The sequence below is a fragment of the Heptranchias perlo genome, chromosome 5, assembly GCF_035084215.1.
Source record: "Heptranchias perlo isolate sHepPer1 chromosome 5, sHepPer1.hap1, whole genome shotgun sequence".
Classification (NCBI taxonomy): Eukaryota; Metazoa; Chordata; class Chondrichthyes; order Hexanchiformes; family Hexanchidae; genus Heptranchias; species Heptranchias perlo.
In genome coordinates this window covers 62,316,522-62,329,818 of record NC_090329.1, presented here as the reverse complement: position 1 = coordinate 62,329,818, position 13,297 = coordinate 62,316,522, and the positions used below count along the sequence as shown (strand labels likewise).

General features: G+C 39.4%; 1 protein-coding gene across 1 annotated transcript in view; it reads right to left on the bottom strand.

Annotated features, from left to right (window-relative positions):
* mmut (methylmalonyl CoA mutase) overlaps positions 1 to 13,297 on the bottom strand; it is a 39,963-nt gene that overhangs the window by 4,814 nt on the left and 21,852 nt on the right. Inside the window, exons 6-10 of the mRNA XM_067984473.1 lie at positions 9,909 to 10,020; positions 6,372 to 6,487; positions 5,363 to 5,478; positions 2,970 to 3,101; positions 1,109 to 1,256 (exon numbers count right to left, since the gene is read on the bottom strand). Coding sequence (XP_067840574.1) covers positions 1,109 to 1,256; positions 2,970 to 3,101; positions 5,363 to 5,478; positions 6,372 to 6,487; positions 9,909 to 10,020 — 624 coding nt within the window. The remainder of the gene's footprint in view (positions 1 to 1,108; positions 1,257 to 2,969; positions 3,102 to 5,362; positions 5,479 to 6,371; positions 6,488 to 9,908; positions 10,021 to 13,297) is intronic.

Here is a 13,297-nt window from a genome sequence, read left to right as displayed (position 1 = left end):
TTGTCATACCATTTAGGCAGAGGCCATAAGGAATCATGCTTGGTCCTATTTAGTTTCTTATCTTTATCAACATCTCTGTAGTCTTCTACTTAGTTAATTAATCTTTTTAAAAATGTTGAAGAATAAAATCTCTACAGGAGTACTTTTAGTACAAAGTACTCTTCTATCTGTACAATTTTCTAAAAATATGAATCGCTGAGAATTTTTAGTTGAAAAGGGCTGCCATTTCGATCTCTATCAGCAGTCAGTGTTGCTGTAATATAATAGTTTCTTGTCCCACAGTTACCCTCTGAAAATGAAATAAAGTGCTAATCTATCCCGTTTTTCATTTGACTCAGAAAACTCTTCCACATTGCAACATGCAACCCCAAGTTTTAAAATCAACAGTCAAGGATTGTGATACCCTTATACAGCATTCTCAGCCAATACACGAGGGTGGAATCGGACGCTAATCAAATGCAACCCTCTGCGCTCATTCAGGTTTGGCAATTAATTTCTCTAGGCAATCATGTGGAATTGTGGCTTCAATATTTATCTCCACCTGAAAATAGTAAGAATTGAATCTTCGAGGATAATAAAGAATTAATAGTGAGATTGCAACTTTCCTTTCACAGTGGGACACTATTTAGAACATTCCATTTTTTTTGTTTATACACATTAGGCAGGCAGTCAATGTGGGCAGATCGGGGAAATTACAACAGACCTAAACTCTACTTTAGGATTTTAAGAAAACAAACGGAGATAGGTGCCTGCTGTGCTATCATTTAGTACTAAGAAGGAAATGTCACAGCTTCAGCCAGTTGGAACCACATGACATTTTTTTTTGCATAATCTAAGGAACTTTTTATTAAATGTGATGCACTTTACTAGCTTATCTATCCCAAAACAGTTTATGCCCTTCTCTAAGCATTGTATGAAATGCATGATGTACTTCAAAGTTTAATTTCAAACCTGCATGACAATATGTAATCATCAGATCAAGTCCTCTGCCCTCAAAAGGAAAAGAAAATATATATTTTTTTCTTTATAATCATCAAATCTGAATTTATTTAAATGAATTTCTACCTCAATTTACTTGGTGAGATTAGGATAGTATCCGTCAAACTACCTGAAACAATGGTCCTATATCCACATCAAAGCCAAGATCAGCAAAACCTGTCGCAATAACTTTCGCTCCTCGGTCATGCCCATCTTGACCCATTTTAGCAACAAGCAGACGAGGTCGACGGCCTTCATTTTTAGCAAATTTCTCAATCCTAAGCATAAAAGGATTAAAAGTCAGAATAGTTTATCGGCGAACTTTGCACGGATTTCAGTTGACACTTTAAACTTCTTGTGAACATCTTTAAAACTCTTTAATATGTAATACTTTGCACATTTATGTTAGTCAGCCGACTGGATCATTCTTCTATGGAATATAAAGTAATATTTTCAAGTTGCTTCAAGAACTTCCTTCCTTCCTAAACTTCAGAGAAGCCAAACCATATCAATAATCAGTTGAGCTCCTTAGGAGGAATGCCTATAATTATTTTGGAGTTCAACTTACTCCCCAAATGTAAATTTTCTTTCATAGAGGATCTGTCAGCTTTACTTGGAAGTATCCGATAGCCCTGAAATTCTTAAATCAGATGAGCTTTAGAGCAATGCATTATCCTGTGCTACAAAACATACCCCTCAGTGAGGGAGGTTTGTTGGCAATTGCAGATTGTTGTAAGCTGGGTAGTCTCCATTATTCACATAAATGTATACGATGTCTCTGACTATAGGACTGTGATTGCAACATTAAAGTGGATCACTTGTAGTTGGGTAGACTGCCTAGTGGGCTTAAGCTGCAATTTTCTGGACTCTCGTCCTGGATAGGAGACATGTTGAAACTTATCCGCAAGTGCAAAGGGCTCCCTCTGCTTGTCGCAGGAACTTTGTTGACAATTTATCAGATCTGGGGGCGGAGCAGAAGAAAACAAAGCTAAACTTTCCTACAACATTTTGGCAGAATTCCACAGGGGATAATTGGAGGAAGAGAATAAGTCCTGGGTAAAGCCAAGTCTTGTTGCCAGAAAACAATGAATTCAAAATCTTTATGCCCTGAATCAGACAGGTTAAGAGCTTAAATGTCCTTCAATCTTCTCCTCAAACATCAGTCGGGAATTTCCTCAATCACATTGTGATTAGTATTGCATGCTTGCCTCAACAAAACAGGTCTTGAGGTACATAAAACAACATACCTTGTTACACAAATCACAGTAAAAGCTGCAACTAATATTTTTTTTTGAGAAACTTAAGTGAAAGATTCCTCATAACTACAGGGAGTCAGTCTTCTTTCAAGGCAGCTTTGAAAGAAGCAGACTCTTTTGGAGAGTGGAGATACTTCCAGTACAAAGTATTTTCCCATTCTAATTTTTTTAAAATAAAGATGCTGTCTCCTACTCATTTGGAAGTTAGAAGATGCTTTCAGTTCAATAAGCTATTTGCCCTCTCAAGAAAACCTACAATTTTGAGTCTCTACTTGCATCCTTTGCTGTTCCTATGGCACAACTGACATTTCTATGGGAGTATGTGCTTTGGACTGGCAGACAAACTGATCAGGAAACACCCAAAATGGGAAATGATAGTACCAGCTGAATATTACTGTGGGCTCAGTATGGAGACATCATAAACAAAAAATCTATTTGTTGGAGGGAGTGTGTAAAGAAAATACTCTCATGTAACCCTAATTCTAATCCTTCTCCCCGCACTTCCAAGATGGAGATGAAAAATAAAATGGCAGTCCTAATAAACTTATACAGTTAAACAAATAGTCCAAAATGACTGAAGTACAGATCTTAATTATAGATTTGTTGAGTAACTGTCCATTAAATTACTGATGTTTTAGTGACTTTAATTAAAGCATATCATTCCTTTTAGATATCTCAACAGCAAACTCAAGAAAACTATAAATGTTACTCTAATTAACTTCATTTCTAGCTCACCGGTTTATTGCAATAGAAATTTCTTCATTATCACCAAACTCATGTCGGTATGCACCGCTCACCATGCGGTCACTAGGGCGGTGTTCGCCGAACACTTTTTTCATTGCATCTGTAATTTCTCCAACTGTACATCTAAATAAATAAGTTAATATATTTAGTACATAGTAAGGCCCAAAATATTTAGTCAGCTTACCAGCGCTTTCTATTACATTAAACAGACGAGGAAAGTTGGAGATGGGGTAAAAGCTATGTATAACCAAAGCTAGTGCCTTGAACTCCAAATCCTTGGTTTTACTTTCTAAATGTACCATCAAGATTGATATTTATATTGCCAATCCTTTCCTCTGGTGATGTAATAAAATGGCTCTTTTGATGCCATACCATTGCACTAGTGGCTTGACCTAACTTACTACTACTTGCACAAAGGGAAGACAATGATTTGGTTTGCCCCCTACCCGTACAATAACAAATACTGGTAAAGTCTAACAGCCACCTAACATTTTGCTCTCTTTGTACTTGAATCCAGAATTCCCAATATCTAGGTCACCTTTAATCTTATGAGCAAGCTCCAAACTCTTGATTTTATCTTCTAAAGATTTATTGGAGAGTCCGTGCCTCTGATTTCCTCCCAATGGTATGAGAGATTATTGCCACTTTAATCACTGATTTAGCACTCTCCTAGAGAAAAATCGGAGAGCTGTACAATTGTCCAAAAAACCCTTAAACTTAAGTTGGTATCTCATGTTAAATACGAGTTTCTGTTAACCCAAGAAACACACACTGGGACGCCAAAGACTCAACCTCTATCATTTGGTCAACAGGAGTAAATATAACTGATTCGATAACGTAAAATCATCCTAATACTGCAAATGCAGACTGCAAAAAGAGATTAAATAAAGAAAACCTCCTTAGGCAGAAACTATAAAGGTAAGCATTCAAGATGAAATCCAATGCTGTTGCATTACACTTCCTTCATACATCCATCAGACCAAAATCCCTACAAATGTGGGAATGCCTTAATCCATTCATGAAGGAAGTGCTCTGCTACTTGGTTGCTTATCCATTGTGATTCAGGACAAAAATGGAATTACCATCTACCCCATTAATACACATCTGAACGGCAATAGGAAAACAATGAGCCACAACAGGGTCCATCTAAGGTCTGTGGAGTTTACCATGTTTACACCATCCCAACAAGTTTTTTTTAAAATTCGATCATGGGATGTGGGCATCACTGGCAAGGCCAGCATTTATTGCCCATCCCTAATTGCCCATGAGAAGGTGGTGGTGAGCCGCCTTCTTGAACCGCTGCAGTCCGTGTGGTGAAGGTTCTCCCACGGTGCTGTTAGGTAGGGAGTTCCAGGATTTTGACCCAGCGACGATGAAGGAACGGCGATATATTTCCAAGTCGTGATGGTGTGTGACTTGGAGGGGAACGTGCAGGTGGTGTTGATCCCATATGCCTGCTGCCCTTGTCCTTCTAGGTGGTAGAGGTCATGGGTTTGGGAGATGCTGTTGAAGAAGCCATGGCTTCTAGTCACTCTGTTCCGAATGTGGTCACAAATAATAACCTGTGACCTCATATGACCAAGCTAAAGAGAGATTTTTTAAACAAAATGTACCAGTCAGGTTAGATTATTCCATTACAGTGGAAAATCACCCAAAAAACCAAAAATGTATAACATATTTTGAGCAGGAGATCTTTGGTCTATTATCTCCTTTCTTGGAGTTGTCAGCTTGGCTCAGTTGTTGGCACTCAGAGTCAGAAGGTCGTTGGTTCAAGCCTGGGTTTTTTTTCCAAGGTTGGGGGCGATTATCATTCGCATGAAAAACAGGTGTCTGGCAGTTAAAAATTGGGATTGAGGGGAGGAGGGGCATCTCGGCCACCCCAACGATGCCCAACGTGCACTTGATGCAATTTTCAAGTGAACCTGTAAATGGGCAAGCAGCAAACCCTGTTTCTGGAGGGAGGTTGCTTAAATATGCAAATCAGAATCCAGTTTGCGATTTACAAGTACAAATGAGCAAAACGTGTGCACTCTGGCCATTTGTTAGGTGTTGAGTAGTCTGTGCCAGCGGTCCTTAAAGGGACCATTGGTGGCTGCTCTAAAAATGGGACAAACAATTTCCTGGGAGAATGTGAGTGCTCCTGCTAGCTCCACAAAAATACTGTGGACCACTGCAAGCCCGTACTCTTATACCCACCACCACCATGTAGAATTTTGCACAATGGAAAATTTATAAATAGGTTACAAGGAACAAGGGATACATTTAAATTCTACATATGAGCTGAACTGACCTAACCTGCAAGGCAGATATAGTCAGTTTCATGAGGTGCTTTTACATCAGATCTCATAAATATTCATTTTTGGTATAAGGGAGCCTTGCTTTACCTTTCACGAGCAGCTTCCACTGCAAGAGCCAGCAGATTTTCCTCTCCTGAGCGTGAACATTCTGAGATGGCATTAAGACATTGTTCTACTGCTGCTTGATTTCTGGATGCTTTTATCTGAGTTGAAGAAGGGTGAACTTTCAATCGAACATAGTGCTTACTGAACCATAGCATTAACCCAGTTAACAGCAATTTAAAAAAATTAACATTCTTTACTTCCTTCTGTCAGTTTTCTACTCAGTCTAAGGGTGCATTTACACTACAACTTTAGCATTGTTACAAAGCCAACTACGAAGTAATAGAGGTAAAATTTTCTCAGGAGTTGCCCAATCTCCTGCCATAACTTCCATGGAAACCCCAAAAAAACTGTGCAAACCTCTGTTTACGCTGTTTTGCTCGGGTTTCTGCTGATCTTCAGTCAAGATCATGGTGAGAGATTGGAAGAACCCCCGTGGAAATTCCAGGCACTGGTGTCAATTATGAGTTAGGGCCTAATTTGAGCGGTGCCAAAGCAGGCGCATAAGTTCCTTGGAGGTTTGGACCACTTACACAATTTTTAAACCTACCTGCAATTAATTTAACAGCTTAGACAATGTAGACTTTATTGCCCACATTGCCTAACCATTTAGGCCTAGTAATTTCACTCTTTTCAGAAGGGGAAATCCAGCTTATTGGGTGAAAAATGTGAAGCAGACATACTTGCCATACATGGTGCCCACAATGCTATATTCAATTTAGGGATGGGCAATAAATGCTGGCCTTGCCAGCGACGCCCACATCCCATGAACGAATAAAAAAAATGACAATTAATTCAATAGCAATCAATAATTGTTTGTATGTGGGGCCAGTGAGGGAGCAACAGCTAATGAGATTGGAAGCTTCAACATCTGCAGCCAGTCCGGCTTGTGGCTGCCACCTGCCACCCCGCAACTGCAACACCATAAAGAGTGTCAGTACCGTATTATGTCATAGCTCTACTAGACGTAACAATTTTGGAAATGCCTTCTTACCTTCTTCAGCTTTGCGATCTGTTGGTTGCGCACTGCAGTGTTGTCAATAACTAACACTTCAACAGTTTCCTCTTTCTCCAGACGATATTTGTTTACTCCGACGATTACCTCAGCACCTATGAAATGTTGAAAAAAAGCACTATATTCAAGTTATTGATCAAAAGAACCACTGAATATTTGATGTGAAGCCTACAGTTTGCAATTTGTCCTTACTGTAAATCTCAAAGCCTTAAATTTACTTCCATCACAGCAGGTTTTGAAGCTAAAAGTTCAGGTTCAGAATACTTTCCAAGCAAATTTATTTTCACAGGCCATCATTTTGGCCCTTAGCAGCATTTTAATCTAAAAAGGCAATCAAAGCTTCAAGACTTCAGACTCGAGACCGATGAAGTACCAAACAGAAGTCTTTAAATTCAAAGGCTTTATTGACCTCACTAGCTAAATGAACGAGTATTGTATCAACAGTAACAACCATCCCCACTTCTGTAGGCCTCTTTTGCATTGACTTTAGACTTGTTGGCACATAATTAGTAGGAGTCACAGCACACGTAAACAAAAAAACTTGAGGGATAAAACATTTTACAATAACAGAGAAATGGAGACAAACAAATGCATTAGACTGGGTCCAGAGAAGAGCTCAAGTCTGACCCCAACTGCAAATAGGATGAGTTATAAGGAAAACTAGAGAAGTTTAGGTTCTATAATCTAGAAGGTAGAGAACTTCATTGAGTACAATATATTAAGTGTATAAAGTAAATTTAAAATCTACTTTATCTATCCTTTATCTATTTAAAATTAGTGAAAAGTAAATTTAGAACAAAATTTTAAGAACAACATCTTTGTTTAGGGAATGATAATGTTTGGAATAATCTGCCAAGCAGGGTATTAGAGTAAAAACATTTAGGATACTGAAAAGAGAGCTGGATATTACAGTGGGAGAGTAGTGACTAGGTGGCAGTGACCAGGGGACATAGATTTAAAGTAATTGATAGAAGGATCAGAGGGTAGAGGGAAGTGGAGGAGAAATTTTTTTCACCCAGAGGGTGGTGAGGGTCAGGAACTCACTACCTGAAAGGGTGGTAGAGGCAGACACCCTCAACATATTTAAAAAGTACTTGGATGTGCACTTGAAGTGCTGTAACCTACAGGGCTACGGACCAAGTGCTGGAAGGTGGGATTAAACTGGATAGCTCTTTATCGGCCGGCACGGACGCGATGGGCCGAATGGCTTCCTTCTGTGCCGTAACTTTCTGTAATTCTAGTGTACAAGAGGGATATGTTTTGACAGACAAATAGCCTTTTTGCATCCTTGACTTTTCTTGGAATCTGAGACACACAGAATCCCATTGTACTTCTGCTGGTTCTGAAAGAGCTTTCCATTTAGTCCTATTCTCACTTCATTCCATTCTCTCTTTTAGTCTCATTCTCTCATCTGTGCATACACAGACTTTTAAAAAAAAAATCAATTGGGGAAAGCAAACAAGACAAAAACACTACTGTCCACACTCAAGATACTAAGTGGAATCAAAATGGTAAATCTAGAACACTATTTTAAGATAGGCCACCACTGTTACACCATACAAACTCTAACTTGTCCAAACCTCTGCCGCCCTCATCCTGTCCCGCTTGCCCATCACCCCAGTGCTCAATGACCTATACCAGATCCCTGTCCCCCAACGTAGCAAAATTAAGATCTCAGTCCTCATTTACAAATCTCTCCACGGCCTCAGTGCCACTCTAACCTCTGGAACTTTCTCCATCTATTGTCCCCTTCCATACTGACTTTCGTCTTCTGTGCATCCCCTACTCCCTTAACTCCATCATCGGTCGCAGAGTCTTCAGCTACTTCAGCCCTACTCTTATATTCTTCCCTCAACCCCTCTGCCTTTCAAAGCCTCCTGAAAACCCAGTTCTGACCAAAAGGGGCGAACACACACACTTTAAAAAAGGCCTGGACACCCTCCCAAAAAAACGAATCTATATGTACGCAAAAAACCTATGGAAGATCAAGACTATTGCAACATTTTGGTTACTACACTAATTATTGTTGAACTGGTCAGTAAGCTGCTGTTTTAATTCTACAAAGCTGATACACCCCAATAGACCCAGTAATTATGCCAATAATATTACTGATTAATTTAGAATTACACTAAAAAGTTATAACAGAACTCAGCTGATTGGTGTTAGGTCATCTGAAAGCTTGACAGATTTTGACAATTCACTCTGGTGACTTAGGTTCTGAGGATGATCCTCGTTTCATCATGGTCGGCTAAAATTATTTTAATTGATGCACTTTGCACTGGTCTTGGAGTATTGCTTCATGCTGTCCACTACTGCCTCTTAAGTTGCTAGATGGTAGAATGATTTTTGTTGGTAACTCCAAGGATATCTTGCTCAGGTTATTCAGAATCACAGACAAATCAGTGATCAGAGACCTTAATCTTGCCAACGATGACAGCGTGGTTGCCAGTGAAATGGTCATCCAAATGGGTGAAATCAGCCTTGGTGAGACACCTAACTTCTGACAAACCTGCACAAATAGCTAAATTAAAGCACTCTCCAATATCTGTGTGCTTAGGCACAGTAAGAGTAGAATGTAATCCATGTTTGCTAAACTTAGCACAGATTGCAATCTCCAATAATTAAAAGCTGAAGGAATGAGATTCCACACTTGTAAAAGTTAATTTTCAGTGTCAGGGAGGTTGTTTGGTAGTAATTAAGACTTGTCACACCATTAAAAGGGTGCTTAGACTTTAATGGACAAGCCCTAACTTTTTGTGGCGAGTTTGGTCTGTATCTACGACGTCAGTACAGGAACATCACGCCGTTCAATACATTTGAATGGGGAGCCAGACGGTGAGATACCATTTTTGCACAGCTTATGGAGGAGCGGCGCAACTTGGGCACAACTTCCAGATTTTCATGTTTAACTGCGCAACTCTGCTCGCTGGAAGTTGCTGTACGATTCACGCATAAATAACCATGAGCATGTTCGCCTCACCGTTATTTTCACTGCAAAATTTGGGCCAAAGTAATGATGCTTGATCACTCCTCATGCGAAGTTATACATGGAAGTTCAGTTAACTTTGTTAAAATTTGTATTTAATTAATACAGGGTCTATTAAGGCAGTGGTTTAATGTGTCAGAGTACTGTCCTGTCATCTCTGGGAAATACGTTTGAATATAGCAGAAATTGGTGGGACGAAAAGTAATTCCTATTAAAACACTGGAACTTAATGCTTTCTTCCCCCCCACAGATTCTAATCAAAAATAGCATTTATTGTATTAGATCATTTCCTATTTTTACCATTAATTTCTTTCTATTGAGCCAATTTTATAAAAATTAGGTTGGTATGGTATAATTTAAAAATCAATCCCTTTGAATTTAAGTTCTTAAAAAAATTGCATTTGTTAGTTTTAGAATTTTTATTAACACCACAATATCCGGCCAATTGTAATAAGACTTGTTTTCCTCCTTTCATCCACCATTTCCCTTTCAGCAACAATTAATGGATAAATGGTTTTTGTTTTATTTACCAGAGTCAATCCTTGCTTGGCTTCTGGCTGCACACTCTTCAATGCGAAGTTTTGGAATACCATCTGCTACCGCTTTAGCCATACCACCCATTTCTTCAATCTCATTAATAAGCTAAAATTAAACACAATTATATTCTTAGTCTTGGTGCCTGTAAACAATATTATCATTTGACTGTAGTGCAGCATGGATTGGATTATGGGTAGAAAGTAGGATAAGTAAGCAAGCTGAAGGGAGGAGAACATTTGGAAAATGGTGATGTAATCTAGTTAGGTTTATATTGAAAAATAGATGAAAAAAAGATAAAAGGTGTTAAGACTGGAAATTAGCCATTTTCGGTGGGATGAAAGGGAACCTAATCCAGACTAACTGGATAAGAAAAAAGGGCAGATCACATAGTGGACCAACGAGGAGATATTTAAATCAGAGATGAATAAGGCACAGTTAAATATATTCCAACTAGAAGGCCAGGGTTTCATGAATAAAGAAATTAGAACAAATTTTATTTTTAAAAAAAGAGACACATACATGATAATTGTATGTTGTAAGATTCCTATGATAATTGTAGGGAGACAATACAGAAGGAGGCTGCAGAGGAGATAACAGAGGCATTAACCATAATTTTTCTAAAAAACTTTGGAAGGTAATTGTGCCAAAGGACTAGAGCAAACATTGTACCTATTGTTCAAGGAAGTAATAAGCCAGGAAATTATTGGCCTGTAAGTATAATCTTGTTGTGGGTAAACTTTTAGTCATAATATTGGATGAAATTAGTGAACATTTAGAAAGGTATGGATTAATCAGGGACATTCAGCATACATTTGTATAAAGCAGGTTGAGATTGATTAATATGGGGTCATCTTCAAGTACACTGACAACACCCAGCTCTATCTCTCCAACACTGCTGTCGACCCCTCCGATGTCTCTGTGTTGTCAGACTGCTTGTTTGACATCCAGTCTCGGATGAGCTTTAACTTCCTCCAGATAAACATTGGGAAGATCAAAGTCATCGCATCTTGATTGGGCTGAGCTTCCAACACCATAGCCTCTCCATTACAAAGACCGCCTACTTCCACTTCCATTTCTGTAACGTCACCTTCCTCCGCCTCTACCTCAGCCCATCTGCCACTGAGGTGCTTATTTACACAATAATGACTCCAATGCTCTCCTGGACAGCCTCACATCCTCCGCCCTTCATAAACTTCACTTATCCAAACCTCTGCTGCCTGTATCCTATTCTGCACCAAGTGACGGAACAGGCTTGAGGGGATGAATGGCCTACTCCTGTTCCTAAGTCATGCTCGCCCATCACACCTGTCCTCGCTGACCTACACTGGCTTCTGGTTCCCCCAATGCCTCAAATTTAAAATTCTCAGCTTTGTGTTTAAATTGCTCCATGGCCTTGTCTCTCCCAGTCTCTAACCTCCTCCAGCCTTACAAACCCCATCTCCTACAGAACTCTATTCCTGACTCCAGTTTCTTGTGCATCTTTCCCTTCCAAGTCCTTTTACTGCACCATTTGCTTGTGACTGTGCTTTCAGCTGTTTGGGCTCTGGAATTGCTTCCCGAAACTGTTTGCCTCTCCACCTCACTTTCAACCTTAAAGACCCTCCTTAAAACCCTGTTTCGACAAAGCTTTTGATCACCCCTCATAATCGTTCTTTCTTTGGCTCAGCATCCGTTCTCCTTATGCATTTGACGTGCCTTGGGATGTTTTACTTTGTTAAGAAGATACTATGTAAATGCAAACTGTTGTTGATGCGGGGAGAGGGTAGGAAATTAGTTAGCCTCATAGAACCATAGACGTTTGCAGCACAGAAGCAGGCGTATCGTGTCTGTCCCAGCACTAAGTTAAAGAAACCAAAACTAATCCCACTGCCCCACTCCAGTTGAAGAGTTAGCACTGGCACAGGCCCAATGGTCTCCTTCTGTGCTGTAGTTTCTATGGAAATATTCCAAGCTCCTGGGCATGCCAGCAACACAGGCCATACTTGTGCAGAAAATAGATTCAATTATACTCAGAGTCCAACCATAATGGTCAGCTTTATCATAAGTATTTTAGTTATAGAATTTTTATTTAATAAAATGTACATAGAGCATTAAGCCTAACTGGACTCTCAAATCTTGTGAACCAATAGATGAAGTTTACTGTAACCACAAGTAGGAGTACAAATACTCAAGAAACCAAAACTATGGAGACCGTTAACAATTACACAGTATTGGATATCAGGACAGCTGAGGCAACAATACTGAAATAGATGCCTTCTCCTGTAATTTGAGTCATCAATCTACAGAGTGAATTGCAGGAAGGGTGAAATTATTCAGGAACTGGAAAAATCAGAATATAGCTGACCAAGCCATTGAAATAGGGTTCTTATACTGACATATGTGGACTGTGATTTATGTGAGGGGGGAGGGGGTGATAATGGGGTTGTATACTGTTTTCCAGAGTAGTTGGAAAGGAATATACAAACATAGACTATAGGAAGGGGAAGTTAGAACCAGAGTGATATTATATGTAAAGGCAACTGATAAAATGAGCATGTCCCTGGTGTCCTGGCCAATATTTATCCCTCAACCAACATCACTAAAACAGATTATCTGGTCATTACCACATTACTGTTTGTCGGACCTTGCTGTGTGGAAATTGGCTGCCACGTTTCCTACACTGCGACAGCGACTACACCAAAAAAAATACTTAATTGGCTGTAAAGCACTTTGAGATGTTCTGAGTTCGTGAAAGCCACTATATAAATGCAAGTCTTTCTTAGCATGGAGCTATACGGCTAGTTTAACATCACTCTGGTCAGGTGTAGCAGAAATTTGCATATGTGTGTATACATGCATGTACAAAGCTCCACTCATGGTTACATTTTTAATGTTAGCAATTACAGCTGATACAAAGTGAACTTTAGAAAGTTTCTACCAGAATCAATTAAGGTTTTAAAAGTATAGGTTATAATGGCATCATGTTTTGGGATTTTGGTCTGTTTAACCTAGGAGGCATTTCAGGTAATTTATATCAAGATGCATTAAGTTAAATTTAGCTCACAAGGGATTAAATCCATTCCCAGCCACATGCTGGGAATGCAAATTAGATACAGTTGAAGCATCTATCCTGATTGGTGCTTCCTGCATACCACATCAGCTTGAGACAATGAAGATTTGTTGAAATCTTTCAGTAAACATCCACACCTATTGGAATAGTTTTATTCACGAGCCCAGTAGCAGGAGTTTAAACGGCAGCTTGACTGGGCTATTGGAGGGGGATGGGGGGGGTCAGAGAGAAAAAGAGGGTCAGAGGTCAAGCTTTTGGCTTCCTGCCCAGCTATCAAAGAACACACACAGTCTACAGAGATCTGATTAAGAAGTCAGACACAGAGAGCAAGAT